General features: G+C 45.1%; 1 protein-coding gene across 1 annotated transcript; it reads left to right on the top strand.

The window, feature by feature from the left end:
• Window positions 1-11,227: 11,227 nt before the first annotated feature.
• On the top strand, window positions 11,228-22,212 carry LOC137163284 (zinc finger protein RFP-like). Its single transcript, XM_067563460.1, has 7 exons — window positions 11,228-11,644; window positions 12,296-12,391; window positions 14,117-14,347; window positions 15,538-15,560; window positions 17,918-18,033; window positions 18,898-18,930; window positions 20,410-22,212. The coding sequence occupies exons 1-7, from the start codon at window positions 11,228-11,230 to the stop codon at window positions 20,961-20,963; spliced, it is 1,470 nt and encodes a 489-aa protein (XP_067419561.1). The 3' UTR covers window positions 20,964-22,212.
• Window positions 22,213-22,692: the final 480 nt, after the last annotated feature.

Raw genomic sequence — 22,692 nt, 5'->3', positions numbered from 1 at the left:
CCCACCATAGGCCTGGAATGTATAAACAAGCAGAGGGAGCTGAAGGAGAGAGTGAAGTAGAAGCCAGACAGGCTGCAGTAGGTGATGGTTTCGCTCAGGCTCTAGGAGACCGGCCTAATCAGACTGAGACTTGATCAGGGATGTCAACTTTGGGAGCTCTGACCCACGGTCCTGAAGTGAGGCCCTTATGAACTGTTTGTTGTAAGTGTCATGCGGGCTGGCTTGAGAGGGGGGGCAGCTAGTATATTGTGTGACGTCAGCATGGCACAATCATAATAATCCATGTGGGATAGGCCATGGCTCGGAAGGTTATAATGTGCTAAGTAAGAGAATATTACTTATGTTCATGTGTAATATGTGAAATGGAAGTTATAGATGTATTTGAGATGTCTGTGTTTCAAATTATCTGCCTGAGCAATGCCCCGGATAGGATGGCTGCAGGATAATGGCCAGCGTAATGGCCCATTAAGGCCTTCCCAGGTGCAAGGGGCCCTGAGAAAGAAGCCAGCATCACTAATGAGTCACCAGAACCTGCTGACGTGACTGGACCCCAGGCACACCTGAAGAGTCACCAGGATTGGCCCATGTGACTCCAGACTCCATTTTAGCTCCTGCAAATTTCACAGGCCACATGGCCAAAAGACAGAGGGTTTATAAGATCAAGCCAGAGAAACCATTTTGTCTTTGCTCCTGTCCAGTCTGCAGACACACACCTACCTCTGGATCAATTCATCTTGCAACTGAACTGAAGGACTTAGACCCATCCGGGTACTGGATGTGAACCAGAGGGGACTATAAAGCCTGCAACTCCACATTTCTTCCAGAAACCTGATGTAAATGGACTTTTAATCATTTGTATATCTGTGATTCACTTTAACCCTTTAACATTTCTCTCATTGTTTATTTCTTTCTTTTTACAATAAACCTTTAGTTTAGACACTAAAGGATTGGCTGTTAGCGTGGTATTTTAGGTAAGATCCAAACTTATATTGATCTGGTGCTGTGGCTGACCCCTTGGGGTCAGAGGGAACTTTTTTAGCAAAGAGCAGAGAGTTTAAGTAACTGGTCTCTTTGCTGGACCTGGTGCTGATTTGGGAGCCTGGAGCTGAAATGCAGCGAAGGGGGCTGTGGGCATTTGTGGACTGGCTTTATGATAACCGGTGTGGGGTAATCAGAAGCAGTTCGTGGCTGGTTGGGAAGCCGGGCTTCAGTGTCACCCACCAGCGTGGGGAGAATCTGCTCTCCTTTTGCAGCCTGCCCTGACCTTGGCATTATCAGTTGGCTACCCTGGGCACCGGACGGGTCACAGTAAGTTCTTCTGTTCTGAAGCCTTACTAAAAAGGGATATGCTGTTCTGTTACTTCCTGTTGGCTTCTCCTTGCCCTGAGCTGTGAAAGCAAACATACTGTTGCCGAACAAGCAGCTTTTCAATCTTTTGTCATAGTTTTTCTAGATCTTTGATCATCCTCCACCCTCCTCCGAATCCCTCTGAATTCTGCAGGGTCCTTTCTGAGGATTAATTGAGCTTGTTACGCACATATTAGTGCGTTGGAGAGTGGTGTTCTCTGCAGGAGTCTGGATGGGAGTTTTAGTTAATTTTGCATCCAGAGCAGGGAGAGAACAGTTTTAGAAATCAAAATAAATATCTGTTCTGTGTCAGGTCAGAGTCTGATGGCAAACAATTCTGGTCTCAGTAGCCCCAGGAGCATGAACAGGTTTTTATCTTCCAGGTCATCCAGCTAACTCCATCTTCAGGACATCCACAGTATATAAAGGTCTAGCTGTGGTCATCGCAGTTTTGGTGGTCATCATCATTGCTTTAGGAGGTAAGTGCCCAACCCCTGATGATTCAGTCGCTGGGTGTGGGGTTTTTCCCTTTGGTCACAGCTCCAGGTCAGACAGGCGTCCCTGTAGATTCTTTTATGGCCCCTCTGCCTCCATCACTGTCATACTTGAGAGCATCACAGACACTAATGGATTTCTCCTCACAACCGTTGTGAGGCAGGGAAGTGTCCTTGTCCTCATTTTGGGGGGGGGGAGCATAGAGTGCCAAAATCCCAGTTTCAGGCACCATTGTGATCCGCCAAACCCCTGCCCGGCTGCTACTGAACCCTGTGTGCACCTGAGCTCATTTGGAGACGACACTTGCTGTAGAAGTTACCTCAGCGCTTCCATGTCTGCCTCTGGGCATGTGCTGCTGTGGGACGGGGTCTGCCAGGTGTGCTTAGGTTGCCTGCCTCTGTGAAATAGGTGGGGGTAAGGGGACCCACCACCGCTTAACCCTACCCCAGTGGTCAAGGCACCCACCTGGGAGGTGAGAGACCCTGGTTCCAGTCCCGCCTCTGTCTGAGGGGGAGAATGGATCTGAACAGGGGTCTCCTACTTCTCAGGTGAGTGCCCAGCCATGAGCTCTGCTATGGGATATTCCGATGGGGAGGATCCCTCAATATTTCCTGTTGAAGTTGTTCCACTTCAATTATTTAATTGGATAGTTCATTGGGTCAGAGAGTTAGAATCACTCTATAATCTAGTGAGTAGGGTACCTAGAGAGGCGGGAACCCCTGTTCTCAAATCCCTGCTTGTCAAGGAGAGGGGGCATGGAAGTAGAGGGTCTCCCACATCTGCGGTGAGAACCCTACCAGTGGGTTAGAGGTTATGAGGGAGGTTGTCTTCCCTCCCCACCCTCTCGCTCCCGTTTTGAGTGTATTTAGGCGCCTGCTTAACTCATTCTCACAAGGACTGACTTAGATGCATGACTCCAAGAGGGGGGTTCCCCACTGCAGATTGTTAGCAGAGCTAGAGCTTTGGTGCTGAACCCTGAGGGGTGGGGTGCAGGGCACAGCGCTTGTCACGGTCTCCTCTTGCCTGGCTTAGGCAGCTCCCTGTCTAGCACAGTTCCTATTCTTAGGCACCCCTCTCTCCCTATTCACTGCATCAGGCACCTGGACACCCAGCTCAGGCCTTGTGGATCCCATTGTTGTTCCAGTGATTTCCTAGGTGCATAAAAGTTCGGCGTTGCAATGCTGAACATCAAACGCCGAAGTCCCTTTGTGGATCCAGGCCTAAATGACTTGCCCTGGGTCAGGCAGGGAGTATGGCAGAGCTTGGAACTGAATCTAGTTCTCCTGAGTCCCACTCATCCAGGGCAGTGAACACACAACAATGGCTCTTTTGCAGATTTCAATTCCCTCTGTTGCTCCCTTTTATATTTGGGGACTCTCTCTTCACACAGGTTGGGACTGACACGGTGTTGGCCAAAATCTTGTTTTTGAAATATATGTAAGAACAGAGCCACAACACTCCCCCCCCCCCCCCTTTCCTACCAAAAGGCACATCAGTCTGAATCAACAGCTAAAACCTCAAACTGACTCTTACTGTTCTACCCTTTTAAATGTTAATTCAAGTCTGTCTGCACTTTGTATAATTTTAAGATGGTTTGTAAATGTCTGTACTATGTCCACTGGCCAGTTTATCTGTTAATTTTACCTGCTTCCAATATATTTGTAAAAATCCTATTCTAAGTACAAAAGCCACACTGTGCAAGGTAATGTATCTATCTAATTGTGAAAGACACTGTCAAAAATGAAATAAGGTTTGCTCTAAACAGCTAGGAGTTGGCCCTGAGTGATTGAAGTGTGAATGGCTGAGCAATTGAGTTGGGTGTAGACAAAGAGTGATTGAACAATTGGTCTGAGTAAGGGATATCGAAACAGACATGAAGAAAACACCAGCCTCACCTAAAACGCTTGAGGGAAGAAGAAAGAAGCAAAGATGATCAAATGGCCGAAGAGGAACCCACCCTGATGACTTTGGAGCCAGCCCATTTCAAAGGACAAAATCTGATCAGGCTTGCAAGAATGTGGGTGATTGAGGATCACACCAAGAATGCAGTTGCAGCATGACAATGCAAAACCCATAGACTGACATGGGGTCCTTTCCCTATAAAATGGGACAAGAAGATGAAGGCTGGAGGTTCGGGTTTATATCACCACACCAGCCAGGAGTACCGATGCGCATCGGCAGAACCTTGCTCCTCATCCTCATGCTCTAGTCACCTGGCCAGTGACTATCATGAGCACCAAGAGGCTGGTAACTATGACATCTGGAAGACCCCTATGTATGTTTTCTGTCTCCCTGTCTGTGAATGCCTGTCAGTCTGTGTGAGTGTGAATAAACGCATCAATTGAAACATGTGTCTCTGTAATTGTAGTATTGATATAATGTTAATACTGTTTTCCTAGTGTTTACATTATTATTAATGCTATTTCACTAAGTAGAGCACAATATTAATGTTATTACAGTGTTGATACTTTTCTTTTCTTTAATACCATTTACCAAGTTTCTGTGTTCACAATAAACGTGGCTTGTTGCCTTATCCCCTAATAAGATCCTGTAATGTTTGTCATTTGGGTAACAACGGATCCCCTTTCTGATCTTCACTGAGCAGGGTAACTTGTCTGCAGCTCATTGCTCTGAGGTTGCTGACCTGGCATTCTGGCCTTCCTTTCCCTGAGAGCAGCCCCCAGCCCCTGTCCCTGCCTGTGCAGGACGCACCGCCCTAGGGCAGGTGGAGGATCCGGGGCTCCCTGGGTGGCTCTTACCACAGCCCGATCCAGCATCTTTCCTGGCCAGGGGGTGGAGTCTTGGGGGGAGGAGGAATGGGGCAGGGCCCCATGGCAAGTGGGGGCTAAGGTCCACCTCATTTCACCCCCCTCCCCCAAAAGGAAGAGGCTGGTGCTGTTATTAGGGACTGTGCTTTGTGGTGGGGGAGCTGATCACGTTATCAGCTCTCCTGCCATGAAGCACAGCCCCTGCTGCCACCGCTCTTCACCTGCCCAAGGTTACTACACCCGTATTAAAAGTGGGGGGCCATGCCCTCCCCCCCGGTTCCAGTGGCCCAGCTGGGCATACTCTTCCCCTTCTCTCAACTTTCCCATTTCCTTCACTGCACACCTTGCCTCACCTAACGTGATGGGGACTGTGAGCTGGTTGGCCTCTGACACTACCGCATCAGATATGGTATAACAAATCAGACAAACCATTAAGTTGGATTGGTGGATCTGGCAGTTCTTGTTTCTATTCCTGCTTGTTCTCCACAGAGATGAGAGAAGGGTCTATCTCTCACTCTGTTTTGTTTTTTCTAGTGAGAAAATGTAACCAGTCTCCTGCAGACTCCCTTGCCACCTCCCGGTGGCCAGATGGCTGGTTCAGGAACCAAGGGAAATTCTACTATTTTTCTAAGGCTGAAGGCGACTGGACCTACAGCCAGAGCTTCTGCTCGTCACACGCTGCCTCCCTGACCGGGATTGATGATCTTCAGGCGCTGGTGAGAAGCACAGAGATCTTGTACCAAGCCCAGCGATAGCCATCACAACAGACAGGGTTGGAGTCAGTCCCCTATAGTGCAGAGGGGAACCCGGGGGCCTCCCAGGCAGAGTGGCCAGAGTCAGTTGGGGGCCAGCTCCATGGGTGCTCCAGGGCTGGGGGGAAATAAGGGGTGCTCAACACCCAGTGGAGCTGGCCACCGTGAATCAGATGTTCAGCCAGCACGTGAATCATCTGTTGGCTGGACGTGTGGTGGCCAACACGCTCCGCCTCTTCCTGCCCTTTCCCCACCTCTTAGCCCCTGCCCTGCCTCTTCCCCCTCCAAAGCCCCTCCTGCCTGCCAGCATACCCCAGAGTTGGCGCCTATGCCTAGGGCACCAGCCTCCCCGACACTGCATCTTCTCAGTGCCCCGGTGGGAGGATCTCCCTGTGCCGGGCTGGGCTAGCTCAGACAGCTCTAGGCCAATGGACTGGCTGGGGCTGGAGCCGGGTGAGAATCTGTGTCCCCAGCTCAGCTCAGCACAACCTAGCCCCAGGGTTTCCTCATGGTTGGGGTGGGGTGAATCCAGCTGAAGGTGAGGCCTGCTCTATACCACCTGCCCTGGGTGGCAGGGATCTGTCTCCCTCACCCTGTAGCTCCCTCTCCCTTCTCGCCCTGCTGTGCTGTCTGAGATAGGGTTGCTGGGCAGACAGTGATCTTGCAACTCAATTCCTGTTTCACCCAGTAGATGCCACAGTCCCAAAAGCGAGGACTGGAGAGGGTGAAGGGTTAATACTTCTCTGATCCCTTCATCCAATAACAATGAAGGAGATCTCTAGAAATCCGCTGCTGCCCACAGCCCTGGGGGTGTTGGAGCAGCACAGAATCAGGGTCTAATACAGCTGATTGCTTTTATTGCATTTGTAAGGATTCCCTGCTACCCTACAAGGCAAACTGGACCACTGGATCGGCCTCTGGAAGGATGTGGGCCAGGTCTGGAACTGGGCCAACGGCACCAAATACGACCATCGGTGAGTCCGTTTCTTTCTCTGTGTTGGATCAGAGGTGATGGAGAGGCCCCACTAGCTGCTTTAACCAAACAATTAACTGATCTTTGACTACTAGCGGTAAATATGCCCAACGGCCTGTGATGGGACGTTAGATGGGGAGGGTTCCGAGTTACAACAGAGAATTCTTTCTGGGTGTCTGGCTGGTGAGTCTTGCCCACATACTCAGGGTTTAGCGGATTGCCATATTTGGGGTCGGGAAGGAATTTTCCCCCAGGGCAGATTGCTAGAGACCCTGGCACACACTGCAGCATGGGACCCGGGGCACTTGCTGGTAGATACTCTGGTAGATTCTCTGTACCTTGAAGTATTTAAACCATTATTTGAGGACTTCAGTAACTCAGTCATAGGTTAGGGGTCTATTACAGGAGTGGCTAATGTTGGAGGCCTAGATTGGCCTGAGTTGCTTGACCAAGTCGCTTGACCACTAGTAAGATTATTTGACCACTGTCTGAGGCCTAAACCTCAGCAGCCTGACTGCTTTTTACATTTGGTAGAGACCAATAGATTGCTGAGTAATCTTGTGTGCCTCAGTTTCTGCACCCTACAAATAATAACTAATGTGGGTTTGATATAATACAGCACATAGCTTATTAATTTGCAGCTGCACATAGATAAAAATGAATAAGGACATGAGTTTATACATTTTATGTTAAGGCATAGTTCCCATTGTTTGGGGTTAGTTTTCCCACCACCTCTCTCACTGCCAGATGTTGTTTTGCCCCAACTTATCATGGCGAGAACATGAATATTAGTTATTACTAACAATAATGGATAGAAAAAGTGAAGGACATAAAAACATCATTTAAGATAAGTGAATAATAGATGCTGTATAAAAAAAGGGTATAAAAAGCCACTACCCAGACAAAGGAGTGCTCTTCATCGCCACCTGATTCCACAGAAGATGTTGCTGGACTGATCACTTGGTGGGGCTCCTGAAGACAACCATTCCTGTATACAGCCGCTGGAGTAAACACATAACTCCTTGGATCTAGTAAGTATGAATATGTTGTAGTTAATTTTTGGCTTAGTATTGAACTAACTATCTAAAAAATCCTTATGCATTAAACCTTATTGATCTGCAAATCCGGCATACCGTGTCTGACTGAGAACTTACACTGATCATAGTAAGTGCCTGGAACAGGAGGGTGAGGTGCTGTAGCCTGCATTGCTCAGGAGGTCAGACTAGATGATCATAATGGTCCCTTCTGACCTTAAAATCGTTGAATCTGAGGCTGTAAAAAAAAATCCTTTTCCACACAATGCATAATTAGCCCATAGAATACAATGCCACAAGAAGTCCCTGAGGCCAAGAATGTGCAAGATTCACTGTGGACTGGACATTTATATGGGAGATGTGAGTATCCAGAGTTAGACACTAAAGATTTTTTTTAATCACTAAAAAATAACATTTTTGAGAAGGGCTGTAAACCTTTGTGTTTCAGGGTGCCAGGAGGTAACTGTCCCTGGGAGCAGATTCTTGTAGAACTAGAGCCGTGATTCCCAACCTGTCTGAGTGAAAGCCTCACTAGCTAACACTAGATAAAACGTGTCCCCCCCGACCCAGCCATAAACACAGATAACCCCTATAAACACATATAATGATAATAATAATACCACTAAATTACATTAATAATAATAAATTACTCTTACCTGAGTAAGAAACTAAGCCTTCCCTGCACAGACACCACCACATGCTGCATATGGCCCCGTCTCTTCCCATCCCCCATGGACTGCGGGTCATGGAGATGGTGGGCTGGTCAGGGCTGCTCCAGGCCCCCTCTGGTGCTTGGCTGCTCCGCTCTGGCCAGGCGCCCGGCTGACTTGGCAGTGAGGGGGGGTGCTCCTCTGCTCTAGCTGGCGTGGGGCGTGAGGCTGCTGCTCCCGGCCAGCACGGGCCCTGGAAGGCTAAATTACTTCAATATTACTGAAGCCTCATAGACCCTCTGTAATCTTTGCTGCTTTCCCAAAGGGGTCCCACACCCCAGGTTGGGAACCGTTGAGCTAAATATTTCTTGCCCTACCCTCTGAAGCAGCTGGTTCTGGCCACCATCGGAGACTGGGCTAAATAGACCGTGGGTCTGATGCCGCCTGGCAATTGTTGTGTTCCTTTTGATCAAAGCACCCACCCTAAAGGTCTGGGCACTGTACAGACATTATAAAGTGTACTACACAGTACGGATAAAAACCAGAGACCTCCTTGCCCTGCAAACTACCCTCCAGCCAACGCCTCCCAAACCCTAATCAGCCCCATGGAAAGGCCTGGAAGGAATGAGATTAATTGCAGCCTGCTCTGATCCAGGCTCTGGAAAGTGTGTGGCAGGGTCGAGGACTCCATGCTGGGAAATGCCCTACTCCTGCTAGTCTTCCTACCACCACCAGCAGGTGGCACTGTTCAGAGCCAAACTTTTCTCCCCTGGATGGACAGCTCCTAATAGCTGTTCTTTATTATTTATGTTATGGTAGCAGCTAAAGACTCCAAATTAGTTTTGGAGCCTCATTGTCATAGGAGCTTTACACACCCTAGGGAAGAACAATTCCATAGTTACTGGTTAATGGGGCTTTCTTTTTAAGAGCTGAATTTTCTAAGATCACTAAGGACCACCATTAAGGACAGTCCATGCCTTGTCATTTTTTGCATTTTTCCCTGCAAATTTGTGGCAGGAAGGAAATGGATCTGCAAAATTGTTTTTAGTACAGGAAAGGGAAATTCTGCAAGATTTAGTACGTAGCTACTCCCTTGCATAGCCCGGAGAGCCTGAATTTGTGATATTGTCTCCTTCTCTGGCCATAGAATTGAACACTAAGTTTAATTTATTTTGAGTTACGTGTTTTTAGAGAGGATAGCAGATGACTTGTGCTTAACCAGACCGAGGCAGCCATTTGATTTGTAAAGTGCTTCGCAGAAAAAAAGTGGATCTCGTGAAAACCAGATGAATATGTGAAAACAAAGGAACATACAAAGCTTTAGGAGAATCACAGAAATCTGAAAAGATTGCTAGATTTCAAGGCCAGATGGGACCATTCTGATCATCTCATCTGACCTCCTGCATAAGGCCAGAGAAACTCACCCACTGATTCCTGCATCAAACTCAATAAGCCATAGCTTCTTAGGCTTAGATCACATATTGTGCACTTCTCTGGAAAATGGATTGATGTCTACAGTCTAGTTCCCTGAGCTTCAGCCACCCCTAGTTCTGCTCCTTTCTGAAGGAGACTATTACATAAAGTCTCCTAAAAATATTGGTCCTCCTGCCATTAGGAAATATTTTCTGAATGTTTCTGTTTGCTCTGGTTAACCCGTTACTCCTAATTCCCCAACCTAGGGGTTTATGCCTCTCAAAAGCAAATAACTTTCAGGTAGGTCTTCCACATGGTCACCCAAATTCTACATCTCTTATAATGAATATTTCCTGCTGTGGAAGACCGGTCTTGTTGGGCATGCGCTGAAGTGGAACTTAGGAGATATGAGTTTTAGTCCCACTGCTTTGATGGATTCACTATTTTGAGCAACCCTTCATGGACGGGAAGGGCTATTCAAGCTGAGGCAGCTGCTGCTAGGACAATAAAGAGGCTGTCCCATGCCTCTTTTAGTTCCTTTACCAACAGCACCAAATTGGAGGCCACCATCTTAAGCAGCTCCTGGTGCGCCCTGAAATCATCCAGGGGTGCTGAGTGACCCTGGGAGACTGCTGCATCCGGTGAGGAGGAGGAGGATTGGAGGGGCACAGCGAGAGGCCGATAAGGAGTAAGTAAGGAGTCGTATTTCCTTGCCCTAAATCTCTTCTGATACTTGGCCCAATGTCTTCCAGCTGGATTTTATTTGGTTCCAACTCACAGATTATAACCCAAAGAGCAGCAGGCACTTTCACTACCTTGAAGAGTGACAGTGGCTCATACTCAAGCAGAGCTGACAGAGTTTGTCCCTCAAAGATAAGTCCACCATTCTGGAGTCTGAAAATTGGTCGGAATCTGCATGTTATTTTCTGAGAAATGGGTCAAAAACGCCTCTCAGTGAAAACCACTTGATTGTGTACATCACTGGGAATAATACAGATCCCCCAGGCCTTTTTGACGATCAGGACTTCGGAGAAGTTGGATGGAGGCTGAGAAGCCTGTCTGTGCCTCATGCAAAGCCCTTGGCACAAGATATCAAAATCTCTTCAGGCTGCAGTTGGTGAGAAGCAGGCAGTGACTCCTGCCACCAGTGTCCCAGCCACTTGTTTTCCCTCTTTCTCTGTCACAGACCATCTCTATATCCCCTGATGGCCTGTGGGAGCACAGCTAGGAAGACGGTATTTAGAAACTATTGTATCAATCGCAGAGGGCAAATGTTAAGTAGAAAAAAGATGGATACAGCCAGAGTTATTGGGTTGAGGGGGCAGGACTCAAGGATGTTGCCACTAGAAGGCTGAAATAGCACTGGCAGCTCACAATACTTTGTAAATTTTCCCAGAACCACCTGCTCCAGAAAGCCATGCCAGGAGCTATGCCAGGAGCTATGCTATAGATACCTCTGGAGTCCCACAATACAGCGACGCAGCAACGGTTGGAAGAAATGCTGCATAGAGCTGGGTGTGGGTGTCGGTGTGGCTGTTTTTCAAACAACTGTTCTGCAGAATGGACGTGCTGCACCATTGCAGGGACCAACAGTGTCAGGTGCTGCACTTAACAGACTGTCACAGAAGAGCCTCCCTTTGCCAGCTGAAACTGAAAGGGGTTTCCAGACACGCAAGAGTAACATGAGACAATGAATACACAGGAACTGCCTGTTTGGTGTTCAAAGTTCAGTATCCGCCCATTTCTGAGAACAGTAAAAGGAAACTAAATTCCTCTCTTCTCTGCAGACGAAGCCATGGCTGCTGCAAATCCAGCAGAAACGCTCCTAGGTGAACTGACTTGTTCGGTGTGTCTGGATTATTTTAAAGATCCAGTGTCTCTAGATTGTGGGCACCATTTCTGCCAAGCCTGCATCACTCGGTGCTGGGAGGGATTGCGTACAAACTTCTGCTGTCCTGAGTGCAGACAAACCTTTTCCCAGAGAAATTTCAAACCAAGCAGACATCTAAGGAACATTGTAGAAGCCTCCAGATCACTTCCACTAAAGTCAACAAAAGAACCAGAAGCTGAGAGAGTGTGTGAAAAGCACAAGAGGGTTTTAGAGCTCTTCTGTCAAGTGGATCAAATACCCATTTGTATGGTTTGCCTTCTGTCTCGAGATCACAAAGAACACACTGTGGTTCCCATAGAGGAGGCTGATGAGGATTATAAGGTAAGAGATCGCGGGATGGTGTGAAAGCTGGAATGGCCACAAATGGCATTTTAATTAAATAATTATTGCAAAAACCAGCAGATACTGTTAGAGACCCTTACAAATAATACTTTAACAAGGAGAAAGGATTTGTAATACACTCTTATTAACCTGTTGCGGCCCAGAACCATTTTTAACACCAATGAGAACCCAGAAAAGTCAGTTCCGAAGTGGCCCAAGAGATACAATTTATACATCTAGCACAGTACTATTACACTGGAACTGTTGCTGACCTGGGAACAATATACTGCTAGAAATATAAAACCATCTTGTGTTGTGCACTTTTCATGATTCTGAGATGGAAGAAACACTAATTCAAATCTGACAAGGAGAAGGGATTTGAACAGGGATGTGTCACCTTTCAGGTGAGTGCCCTAACCATGGAATAAAGTGATGTGAGGCTTCCTCCATTTCCCTGTTGAAGCTATTCCACTGGTTCAAATGAGTCATTTGGACCAAAGAGAGAGAAACCACAAGCATGAGAATGGTTCTATAGCCAGGGGTTGGAGCAGTCACTCAATTTTATTATATATTTACTATTCTTGAAAATATAAAAAAACGGGGGAAAACCCTCTAAAAGCATAACAACTAAACCAGTTTTTCTTTTGTTAGGAACAAATTCAGAGCCGTATGGAGATTTTGAAGAAAGAGAGAGAGAGGATTCTGTCATTTAAATGGAGTGGGGAAAATAAAAGCCAAGAACTGCTGGTAGGTGCAATTATTGCTCAGAAGCAAATGTGCCCAGGGACATTATCCACACAATGGTTAGTTTGAGTAATATCAGAGGAAGCGTGAGAAACATGTTTCCTCCATGAAAGAGTATTACTTATTTATTGTCACTGTAAAGAAAAGCTGGTTTGGTTTATGGAAAAAGGAGCATTAAAAAAAGATTGTTAAAAATCCAAATATATTCATTGATAATATGAGTGTAATTTGTTTACTTACCAGTAGTTTCTCCTTTAGTCTTTCAATGTGAGCTGGCCGAAATTTTTCAGCCAACAAAAACTTCCTGTAGATAAATGAAGTTTTCATGGAAAGAAGTCACTTGCAACAAATTTTTCAATTTTTTGGCAGGAATGTTCAAACTGAAGCAAATATTTTTGTGTCATTTCAAACAGAAATTTTCATTTTGTTTTTAAAAAGCTGAAAAAATTCAAAATTTCAAGTTTGGTTTTTGTCTCTTTCTTTTCCTTTTTACTCCTTTTTTGCCACTGAATACACTAAAATGAATAAATTCCAATTTTTCGCCTTGGATTTTCCTTTTTCTTTTTGCCACTTTTTCAAAAATGCTCCCATTTTTGAAAAGGTACAGAGAATACAAAGAAAAAATGGGGGGAATGAACTTTATTTTGTTACATTTTGGGAAAAGGGAGTAACAAAAATGTGAAATTTTTCAAACAAATTACATGTGCTTCCATTTTGTACTTTGTGGAATGGAAACAACGCTGAAATTTCAAATTTTATTGCAAATTCCCCCAACCTCCCAATTCTTTGGCCAGCTTCACTTTCAACAGAGATAACCACAACAGAACTCTCAGTGCAGCTGCTATAGGAATCTGCTGCCCCAAAGGAGGCTAATCATTTAAGGCCTACGCCAAAGCCTACTGAAGTCTTTGGAAAGATGCCCATTGAGTTTGGTGAGCTTTGGAACAGGCCCGTAGTGATATCGTTGTTAGACATTGCCATGAAGGAGATTTGAGTTCCAAATCTGGTCTGATTTTCTTGCTCCTCAGGTATCAGGGACCAGACAGTGCTCCAGAAACATCATGAATTGGGGGACTTCTCTCTGGTTCACATGCACCCATTCCTAAGTGACCTAAAAACTCAGATTTGCATGTGCAAATAGGTGGTCTCCAAGAAGCCCAATTTGTGCTCAAGGTCCCTGCGTGGATGAACATCAAAGATTTATGGTGTGCCAAAATCTATGTATCCAAGACTGTTTTCAGAACTCATGAGAGCAAATGCTGGAGCTCAAACTTTTTAACCAGTTTTAGAAAACATGGCCCTATATGTTTCTGTGTATTTTGTGGAGAGTATCTTTTCCCCAGTTCAAGTCCTAATGCTTCTTAGTTTGGGTTCTACTGTTTGCTCTCCACAAATATTCCTTGCCAGTGCAGTTCTGGGTCCCACACCTGCTGTCCTTCCTGTTATTAGAAGGAGCTGGTTCTCTAGAAGTCATAGATAGCAGAATATCTGAATCATGCAAGAAAAATTCATATTCTAAACACCAGTTAGGACTCTTGAAAATCTATTGGAAAATCTTCTGTCTACTGAATGTAGAGTATGTGCTCAATAAAATGTCAGAAATAAAATTCTATGGGATTGCAGTGATATGCTCCCATGTGCATACATAAATCTTTATAAAATGACCCATGACTCACTCTGTGTTCCTCTCCTTGACCTGGGCTTTCCCTGTTTGTATCTCCATTTCAGAAACAGCTAGAAACTGAGAAGCAGAAGATTGTGTCTGAATTTCAGAAATTGTGCCAGTTTCTGAAGGAACAAGAGCGACTACTCCTGGCCCAGCTAGAAGAGCTGAATAAGGAAATTGAAAAGAGGAGGGATGAGTATGTTGCCAAACTATCTGAGGAAATATCATCTTTCAGTCACCTGATCAGTGAGATGGAGCAGAAGTGCCAGCTGCCAGCTAGTGAATTCCTGCAGGTGAGATGGTGTTAGAAACACTCCTGAACCTCTCACAGAGAGAGAAAATCTTCTAACCCTTCACTTTTGGAGTGTAGGTGTTGAAGGTCAGAACATACGTTATTGCTAAAATATACACTGTTTTTCCTTAAGGGCTTGACCAAATGCCCTTTAAAGTCAATTGAAATATACTTCTTGCTACAATGGACGTTGGATCAAGCCCTAAATGAAAAAAAACCAAACTTCTTTTGAATTCTATTTGGAGAAGACTCCTAGAAAAATGGCAGACTCCAAACTCTGTTCAACCAGTGTCCTAATTCAAGAACAAACAGACAGTCAATAAAATTAGACGGTGGCAAATTCAGAACTGATGCAAAGAAACATATTTTCACACATTGTGTAATTAGACTGTGGAACTCATTGCCACAGGATGTTGTTAAGACTAAGCATTTATCAAAACTCAAAAAGTGATTGGACATTTATATGGATAACAAGAATATCCAGAGTTATAATTAATGATAACAAAAATTTATAACGGATATTAAACCTCATGCTTCATTGCTTCAGCCAATCTCTAACTATTAGAGAGAAGGTGGAGAATGTGGGGGGGGAGAGGGCAGATTTTTTTACACCCACCTCTGAAGCATATGTTACTCTCCCCCTTTAGAGACAGACTATTGACCAGATGGACCTGAGATCTGATCCACTCTGGCATTTCCTGTGTTCCAAATGTTAACTTTAAAAAAATTAAAGATGGAACTGGACGTTAATTATGGAAATAGCTAAGATTGAAGCTGAGTTTCTATTTTAAGCCTGATTTTGCCACTCTTCCTACATACCACAAAAAAGGGGAAATTTTGGCCTCCAAATTGATACATAAGGCTGAGGTTGTGGTGATTTTTGCCTGTGAGTGTCAGAAGATCTTTGTTCAACACATTGTAAGACTGAGCCCTCTGATTCCATGTGCCATCTGGTTATTCAAATGTTCTTACACAAAGAACTTTTGTGCCTCCATATACAAACGTCCTGAGCCTAGATCCTCCAGTCAGAGCATTTATACAAATGAGGAAAGGCAACACATCTAAAGATTGTGTTTGTATTAATAGGTAGCAAATAATTGCACTTAGAAACTGAAACTATGAAGACAAAGCAGGAGGGATCATCCAAATGCTATATCTGGGACAGAATTTTCTTTTATCTTTCTCCTCTAGGACATTAAAGGCACCTTGAGCAGGTAGGTGGTTCCTTCTCACTCATTCTCCCTTCCCAATGCAGGCAAGGGATTTTGGACAGGAGACATTGCTCCTAATGGTTCAGCAGTGCACAGCCTGGGGCTGATTCCCAATCTCCCTCTGTTAAATCTAATCCTGGGGCTAGTGTCATTTTTACTAGACTCCAGAATACACCAGTCTGAGAAGAGTTAATTACCTACAGATGGGGTATTTATTTATAGTGCAGCTGGAGGAGAGGATACCTCAGGAGATTGCGGCTGGAGTTTTTCATTTCTAGGTCAAACTCCACCTACATTGGTAGCAAAGGAAAGTCAATGCTGTCCTATGACTATTCAATGAGCTGTTTGTTAATTGCTTCTTATTATGCAGTGAGCTCTATTGGTGTGCTTGGTATGACAGCGATATGATGGAAGAGACATTCCCTGCTCTAAAGAGTTTGTAATGTGCTATTATTAGTAGTACTATGTTAATTCCTAAAAGCAAAATCAGGCCTCAATAAGCAGGGCACTGCACAGACACATGGTGAAAGACAGTCCCTGCCCCACCGAGCTTACAGTCTAAATAGACACAAGAGACAAAGGGTGGGAGGGAGGAAGGATTCAAATCAATGTAAGATGTCTTGATTGAATGTCAAAGGCAAAGTGCTGCACTTCGGAAGGAAATATCAAATGCACAAATACAAAATGGGGAATAACTGGCTAGACAGTCGTACTGCAGAAAAGGATCTGGGGGTTCAAATGGATCACAAAATGAATGAGTCAACAGTGTGATGCTGCTGTGAAAAAGGCAAATGTCACTCTGGGATGTTGTCATGGGTTGTCCAACTCACAACAGGTGGCGCCTCTTCCTGGCTGATCTGAGGATTAGCTCATTCCAGGTCCAACTTCTCCGCTTTCAGTCTCTCCCCCCACTGCCTTAAAGATGGATTCCAGGGAAGAGCCCAAGACAAAGATGCCTCCTTCTTTTAACAAGTTTCCTGAACACCTCCTGGGGTCAAGTGATTGTCCATGTCCGGCGACGGGCGTGATTTTTCCCTCTTGAGCCAAAGGCCTCCAAGGTGTTTGTGCCAGTCCATTGTTCCTGTATGCATGTCTCTGAGAGGCGTGAACACTCAGTGATCCACACTTGTGAGAGACATATTTGCTTCGTGTGTGTGTCTGCATCCATTCAAGCCTTGTGAGAGACATATTTGGGGCAATGACCTAGAGTTTCATATCTGTGCATGTGTGTGACATTGCAGGAAACATGCTACCATAACAATAACGTTCAGTATGTCATGAGCATTCCAAAACCACCTTCCATGGCATACTTTGTATCAGACAGTACACAGTTATACTGTAAGGGTGAACATGAATGATACACAGATCACACCATAAGGGTGCACATGGGGTACAGTGTGTTACAGAAATGGGTTAGTGAGTCTCACTCCAGGTCCTGGTACAACGGGGATGTACATCACCACAAGGATTGTCACTAATTGTCTCCCTTAACTGGTCTACAGGATATAGGTCAGGCAATTTGACTTATTCACTCTCACGATACAAGAACAAAGGGAAGTTCAGTGAACCTGAAAGGCAACTAGTGTAAATACTTTTGTTTACACAACTCATGATTAACCTGAGGAAATCGTTGCCACATGATATTACTGAGTTTTGTAGAGTCATAAAGTTTAAGGCTAGAAAAGACCATAAAATAATCACATTTAACCACCTGTATATCAGAGGCCCTTACATTTCACCCACTTATTCCTGTATTTAGCCCAATAACTTGTGTTTGGCTAAAGCCTAACTTATGTTTAATTAAAACATCTTCCAGAAAAGCATTCAGTCTAGATTTGAACTTGTCAAGGGATGATGAATCCACCACTTCCCGTGGGAGTTTCTTCCAATGGTTAATCACCCTCAAAATGTCTGCCTTATTTCATATTTGAATTTGTCTGCCTTCAGTTTCTAGCCATTGGTTCTTCATACGCCTTTGTCTGCTAGATTGAAGAGCTCTTGAGTACCCAATATATTCTCCCCATGAAGGAATTTATACACCAGACTCAAATGCCACTGATCTCTCTACCAACCCTCAAATCATTTTTGTGGCTCTTCTCTGCACCCTCTCCAATTTTTCAAAGTCCCTTTTAAAATGTGGACACCAGACCTGGATGCAATTTTCCAATATTGGTCTCACCAAAATGAACGGGAAGTTGGTAGCGTCACAGCTGGTAATGTACCTATTCGTGGGTCAATAGAGAATGTAATCCTCCAAGGTCTGCTGAGCTACATCCATTCACTAGAATAAAATTCATTTTAGAAAAAAACAAATATGACCAAACTCCATCACAAGTAACACTAGGTGGTTTGTTCTTCAGATGTGAGAGGGAGAAGTTTCAGAACCCAGTGGCCTTTTCTGTTGAACTGAAATGGAGAATCTGGGAATCGTCTCAAAAAAATGCATCTCTGGAGACCATAATGGAGAAATTCAAAGGTAATAAACAGTCACTCTGGGGATTTTCTCACATATGTTACATTGATAATGGACAGAACTGGGAAAATCTCTCTGGGAAAATGATTGTGAATGGGGATTGGTTCCAAATGATTATTTGACTATGAATTCCCCATCAAGCTCCCAACAGAGCACCTACACACTGGGTCAAGATCCTATATTCCCACTCCCTGGGGGTTCACAATAAACATTAACTCTAGCTTGAGCTTCCTGCTGAATTCACTGTTTTTTAAGTATGTTTGTTTGGGTTTTTTGTCTGCAAGTCCTCCCATGTCATCATAGTCCCTCTCTTACATAAGCGATTCTACACGTTTTACCCTCCGGAGCTGGAGATAATGAGACCACCAGATCTGGCCGGAAGGATGAGTCAGTTGTACTGAGTATTAGTGGTACAGGGGCAGATTTACAGTTGTTTGGATGCTAATCAGTGAAAAAGTTTCCGTTTATTGGTCTGTCTCTGAGTTATGTGTTCGTTTCAGAAGGTATGTCTACACCACAATTAAACACCTGTGGCTGGCTCATGCCAGCTCCTGGGCCTCAGGTTATGGGGCTCCTGGGCCTCAGGCTATGGGGCTATTTAATTGCAGTGTAGACTTTCAGGTTCTGATTGGACTCGGCTCTTGGACCCTTCCCCCTACAGGTAATTTCTTTAGTTTTTAGTGTTTGTGGTTATTTTAGTGATGTGTGTAAGGGTTTGTATTGATCTGAATTGTACTTAGCCTTCTTAACTATAACTTAATAACATTTATTTTCATTTTGCTTTTGTGCTAGAATATTAACAATGTAAATATATTCATCAACATGAGAACATGACATTTAATCTTTTTTACCCTTTTCTTCCTATAGACTCACTGTCGTCTAGACACAAGTTGAACGTAGGTAAATTTCTGGGATCAAAGGGGCAGTGAAAACTTTCATATGAATGATGGTGTCTCACTGGCAGCACCATAGTTGAGGTTTTGTTTCAATTTTGCATTTGACAGGAACTGAACACCGCATCACTGGTGGCCACACAGATCTTTCCTAAAAACAGAAAAGGAGATTCTTTTCTCTATTATAATTTAGAATTGTTAAATAGTGGTTGGGCTAAGCAGATGGGCTGGGGTTGGGCGAGGCAGAGAAGTGTCTCTGTCTAGAGATCTAACTGTTTAAAAAGGAGCCTTCTGGAAATTCGGAGAGGAACAACTCACCTCTTTTTTAAGAACAATTTATGCCCACACACACATCCCCTGGCCATATTATTATTATTAGTGAATGCACAAGTGGTACAGTAAAGATGAGAGAAAGTTCAACTTGCAAAAATATAAAGTAAAGAGATAAAGGAGAAATGTGTAAGTCAAAAGTAAAAATGTTAGAAGTGTCAGAAGGGCTTAGGTAGGCATCACACATTTTAGCCATTCAATAATCTTGGAGCCAGCAGTGTGGAGTCTGGAAAGCCCCCTGATAGATTAGCCCAAGACAAGCAGCCATTCAGTAAGTGTGTGGTGTCCTCAAGCACGCCGCAGCTGCACAGAGTCATGGAGGACCAGTGATGTCTCTGTAGGAGCTGTTTTTCTATTGCTCAGGTAGCTCTGATCTTCAGGAGGGAGGGGGCTCTGCAAGGAGCCGGGGATGTGAGGAATTGCTCATTGCACTGGAGGACTTTGGATTCCTTGTAATCTGCTGAGACCCTCCTAGGATGCCAGGATCTTGAACCACGTCTTTGGGGAAAGGTGGATGCAAAAGGGGAAAGATTTAGTGGGCTTAATTGCCAGCTCCTTTGATGCTGCTCTGTCAGAGCGAATATGCATTAATGTGCATGGAAACAGACCCCAGAAAACAGCTCCTCTGCAAGGGAGTCATCCCAATCAGTGTGAAGCTCGAATATGGGCTCTACAGCAACTCTGCTCCCAGCCCTCAGAGCATTGGGTGGGTTGGGGACATACTGGGGCACAGACAGAATGCATTACACTGTGGGTGCTCTCTGCTTTACAACCCTAAGCCTCCTGTAACTTACACTTGGGGCCAGGTTGACTAAAGGAAGGAGAAATGTGGCTTAAAATCACCTCCCTCTAATCCCCCTTATTTTCACCCCAAGCACCAGAATGGAATAACTAAGGATCAGACTCTGGGTTTTGGGGGCCTGGCTCAGCTGAGCTGATTCTTTCACTCTGTCACTGAACTGGCTCTGTCAGGGGCGTGAATCCCCCGTGCACATTGCTGAGATCTCAGAGCTGCTCCCCACAGAGCTGGGTAAATCCCGCAGGGAGGAGATGGCTGGACTCTCTGGAACCGGCTAGGGCAAATTCTGTCACTGACAGGATGGGACCCTCCCCAGGGCTGAGCTCTGCCCTTAACGCTCTGATTCTCTCCCTGCAGAAAACGTACCTTTCGATCCAGACACAGCCCATCCCAACCTCATCCTGTCTGCGAATCGGGGAAGTGTGACATGGGGCAGACTGCAGGATCTGCCCAACAACCCTGAGAGATTTGACACTGAACCCTGTGTGTTGGGCTGTGAGAAATTCACCTCGGGCAGACATTACTGGTGGATGAATGTGACAGAGGAGGAACTCTGGGCTATGGGAGTGGCCAGAGAGTCTGTGAGGAGGAAGGGTCAGATCAGCTTTACCCCTGAGCATGGGATCTGGGCTGTGGAGTGCAGAGAGGATCAGTGCTGGGCTCTCACATCCCCTGAGCCTGGCACCCCCTTGTCCCTGAGCCAGGAGCCCTACATGATCCGGGTGTATCTGGACTACGAAGGGGGGCGGGTGGCGCTTTTCAATGCTGGTAATGGGGACCCGATCTTCACCTTCCCACCGGCTTCTTTTGCCGGGGAGAGACTCCGCCCCTTCTTCAAATTGAGACACAGGGGAGCTGCTGGTCTGCGTTCTTCCCTATTCGGGTTCACTTTTCTGGGAAAACGGTTCTAGGGCCAAGGTGCCCAGCTCATACAGTGCCCAGAGGTGCACCAACTGTCCCCATGAAATGGGCTCCTCTAGCCCCACTGACTGTACTGATCTCTATGACCCTGGCCTGGAGGACTCAGCCAGCCAGTCCCACCTCACGCCCCATCTGCACAGACAAGGCTGAAGAAGCAACAGTCTAGCCATAGCTCCATGGTTGTGGAGCTTGGGGGAAAGGGACAGACAGGCGCTCTAGGCTGGGACTCTATGCTCCTTGGAGGCCAACTCTCTCTGGAGTGAGTGGGGGAGGGGGGGGACTCTCGAGGAGAGAGCCCCCTGTGGCAGAAGGATCCAGCCAAAGACCAGGGAGAGACAACTCGACTGGGGCAGTGGGAAACAGGGGGAGGCCTGGCTGGAAGAGGAGAGCAGGGGTGTTTATAAAGTCATGTTAGCTGGTCGTTATTTAGCCACAACCAGGTAATATATATTTTCAAATACAGCAGTTACTGTGTGTACCAGTTGCGAAGGCTGAGCTTTGCAAAACAACCAAAGTGACGTAAGACTCACTGATTTTCAGTGGAATGTGTGCTCCTACGTAACTTGGGGAGGGATTTTCAAAAACACTGGAGTCATATTCATCATTGTGTTAGTTTAAATGCGATAATGTATTTTCCAGAATAGTGCATCTTCCCCACGCAGGCAAACTACTTATTTGTTCATCTTATTATAGACCCCCAGTGAATGGACCTGAGAGGGAAATTTGTCTGTTAAAACTTTCTGGAAAGCTCTGGTTTGTTGTGTGAGGTGCATTTTGAGACAGAAACAAAAGATTGGTGCCCACATGGATTTTGCCAAAATAAATTTTAAATGAACAGAGACCGGAAAGCCCAATCAGTTCCCTTGTTTTGACTGCCCAGTATAAAATAGAAATGCAAAAAGAGATGAGAAATATAGGATTGATGCAAAATATATGAGTGGTGCTAAAGATCCATTGTGCACTGGATTTCCTGAAAGATCATCTCTTCCGCCCCTTATTTATATCATCAAGTAAATAATCTAACTCTGGGAATACCAGTTGATAAAATAAATATGGATGGATCGTATGGAAAATCCCTTTGAGATGCACTCAGTTAAAACTAAAATGTGCAGCCTTTGTTACATCTGAGTTATGTACAACTGTGCAAGCTGTGTTTAAAAATTGCATATTTGTTCTTCATGTAACTCACTTTCTTTATCTTGTAGAAATCTCCCTGATTTCCCTATAATTGTATCTGAATTGTCTCCCCAAACTGATCCTTGTAAAATGTAGATAAATGTATACTTTGATGGTGTGTATTCATATTATTTTGAATTATTCCATATAAATAATATCCTGTGCCAGTTTTGGGCCAGATTTTCAGGAGTACTGAGTTCAAATTCACTATTTAACCATTCACAGCTGAGCATTTTGGAATAAAGACCTAACTAATATGATTTACTGAACAATCCCAAACTGCTTTCCAAGTGCCAAAAGCTCCAAATATCCTCTGCCCAGCCAACAAAACCACCAGCTTTCCCTCAATATCCGTCCCCAATCAATAAAAACCTGCAGTTCTTTGAAGGCAGGAAATTTACATCAAAATAAATAACCCAAAGGAAGTTTCACTCCACTGGATTATTCATCTTGGTTGTTCCATGAGAAAAGCATTTTTCATATACAGAATCTGCTGCTGAACTTTCCGCTCACCTGCTGCAGTGGAACATTGCAGAAACCAGA

Source organism: Emydura macquarii, unplaced genomic scaffold (genome assembly GCF_026122565.2).
Source record: "Emydura macquarii macquarii isolate MOO-44397 ecotype Brisbane River unplaced genomic scaffold, CSIRO-AGI_Emac_v2 contig_2498, whole genome shotgun sequence".
NCBI lineage: Eukaryota > Metazoa > Chordata > Testudines > Chelidae > Emydura > Emydura macquarii.
The sequence above is the reverse complement of the archived record's forward strand: the minus strand, read 5'-3'. Positions and strand labels throughout refer to the sequence as shown.

What these genes read in the sequence shown, in the direction of transcription:
- LOC137163284 (XM_067563460.1), top strand. Translation starts at nt 11,228, where the DNA reads ATGGCTGCTGCAAATCCAGCAGAAACGCTCCTAGGTGAACTGACTTGT. An exon ending in AGGCTGATGAGGATTATAAG is followed by an intron (nt 11,645 to 12,295) that starts GTAAGAGATCGC and finishes TTCTTTTGTTAG; the next exon opens with GAACAAATTCAGAGCCGTAT. An exon ending in TAGACACAAGTTGAACGTAG is followed by an intron (nt 18,931 to 20,409) that starts GTAAATTTCTGG and finishes CTCTCCCTGCAG; the next exon opens with AAAACGTACCTTTCGATCCA.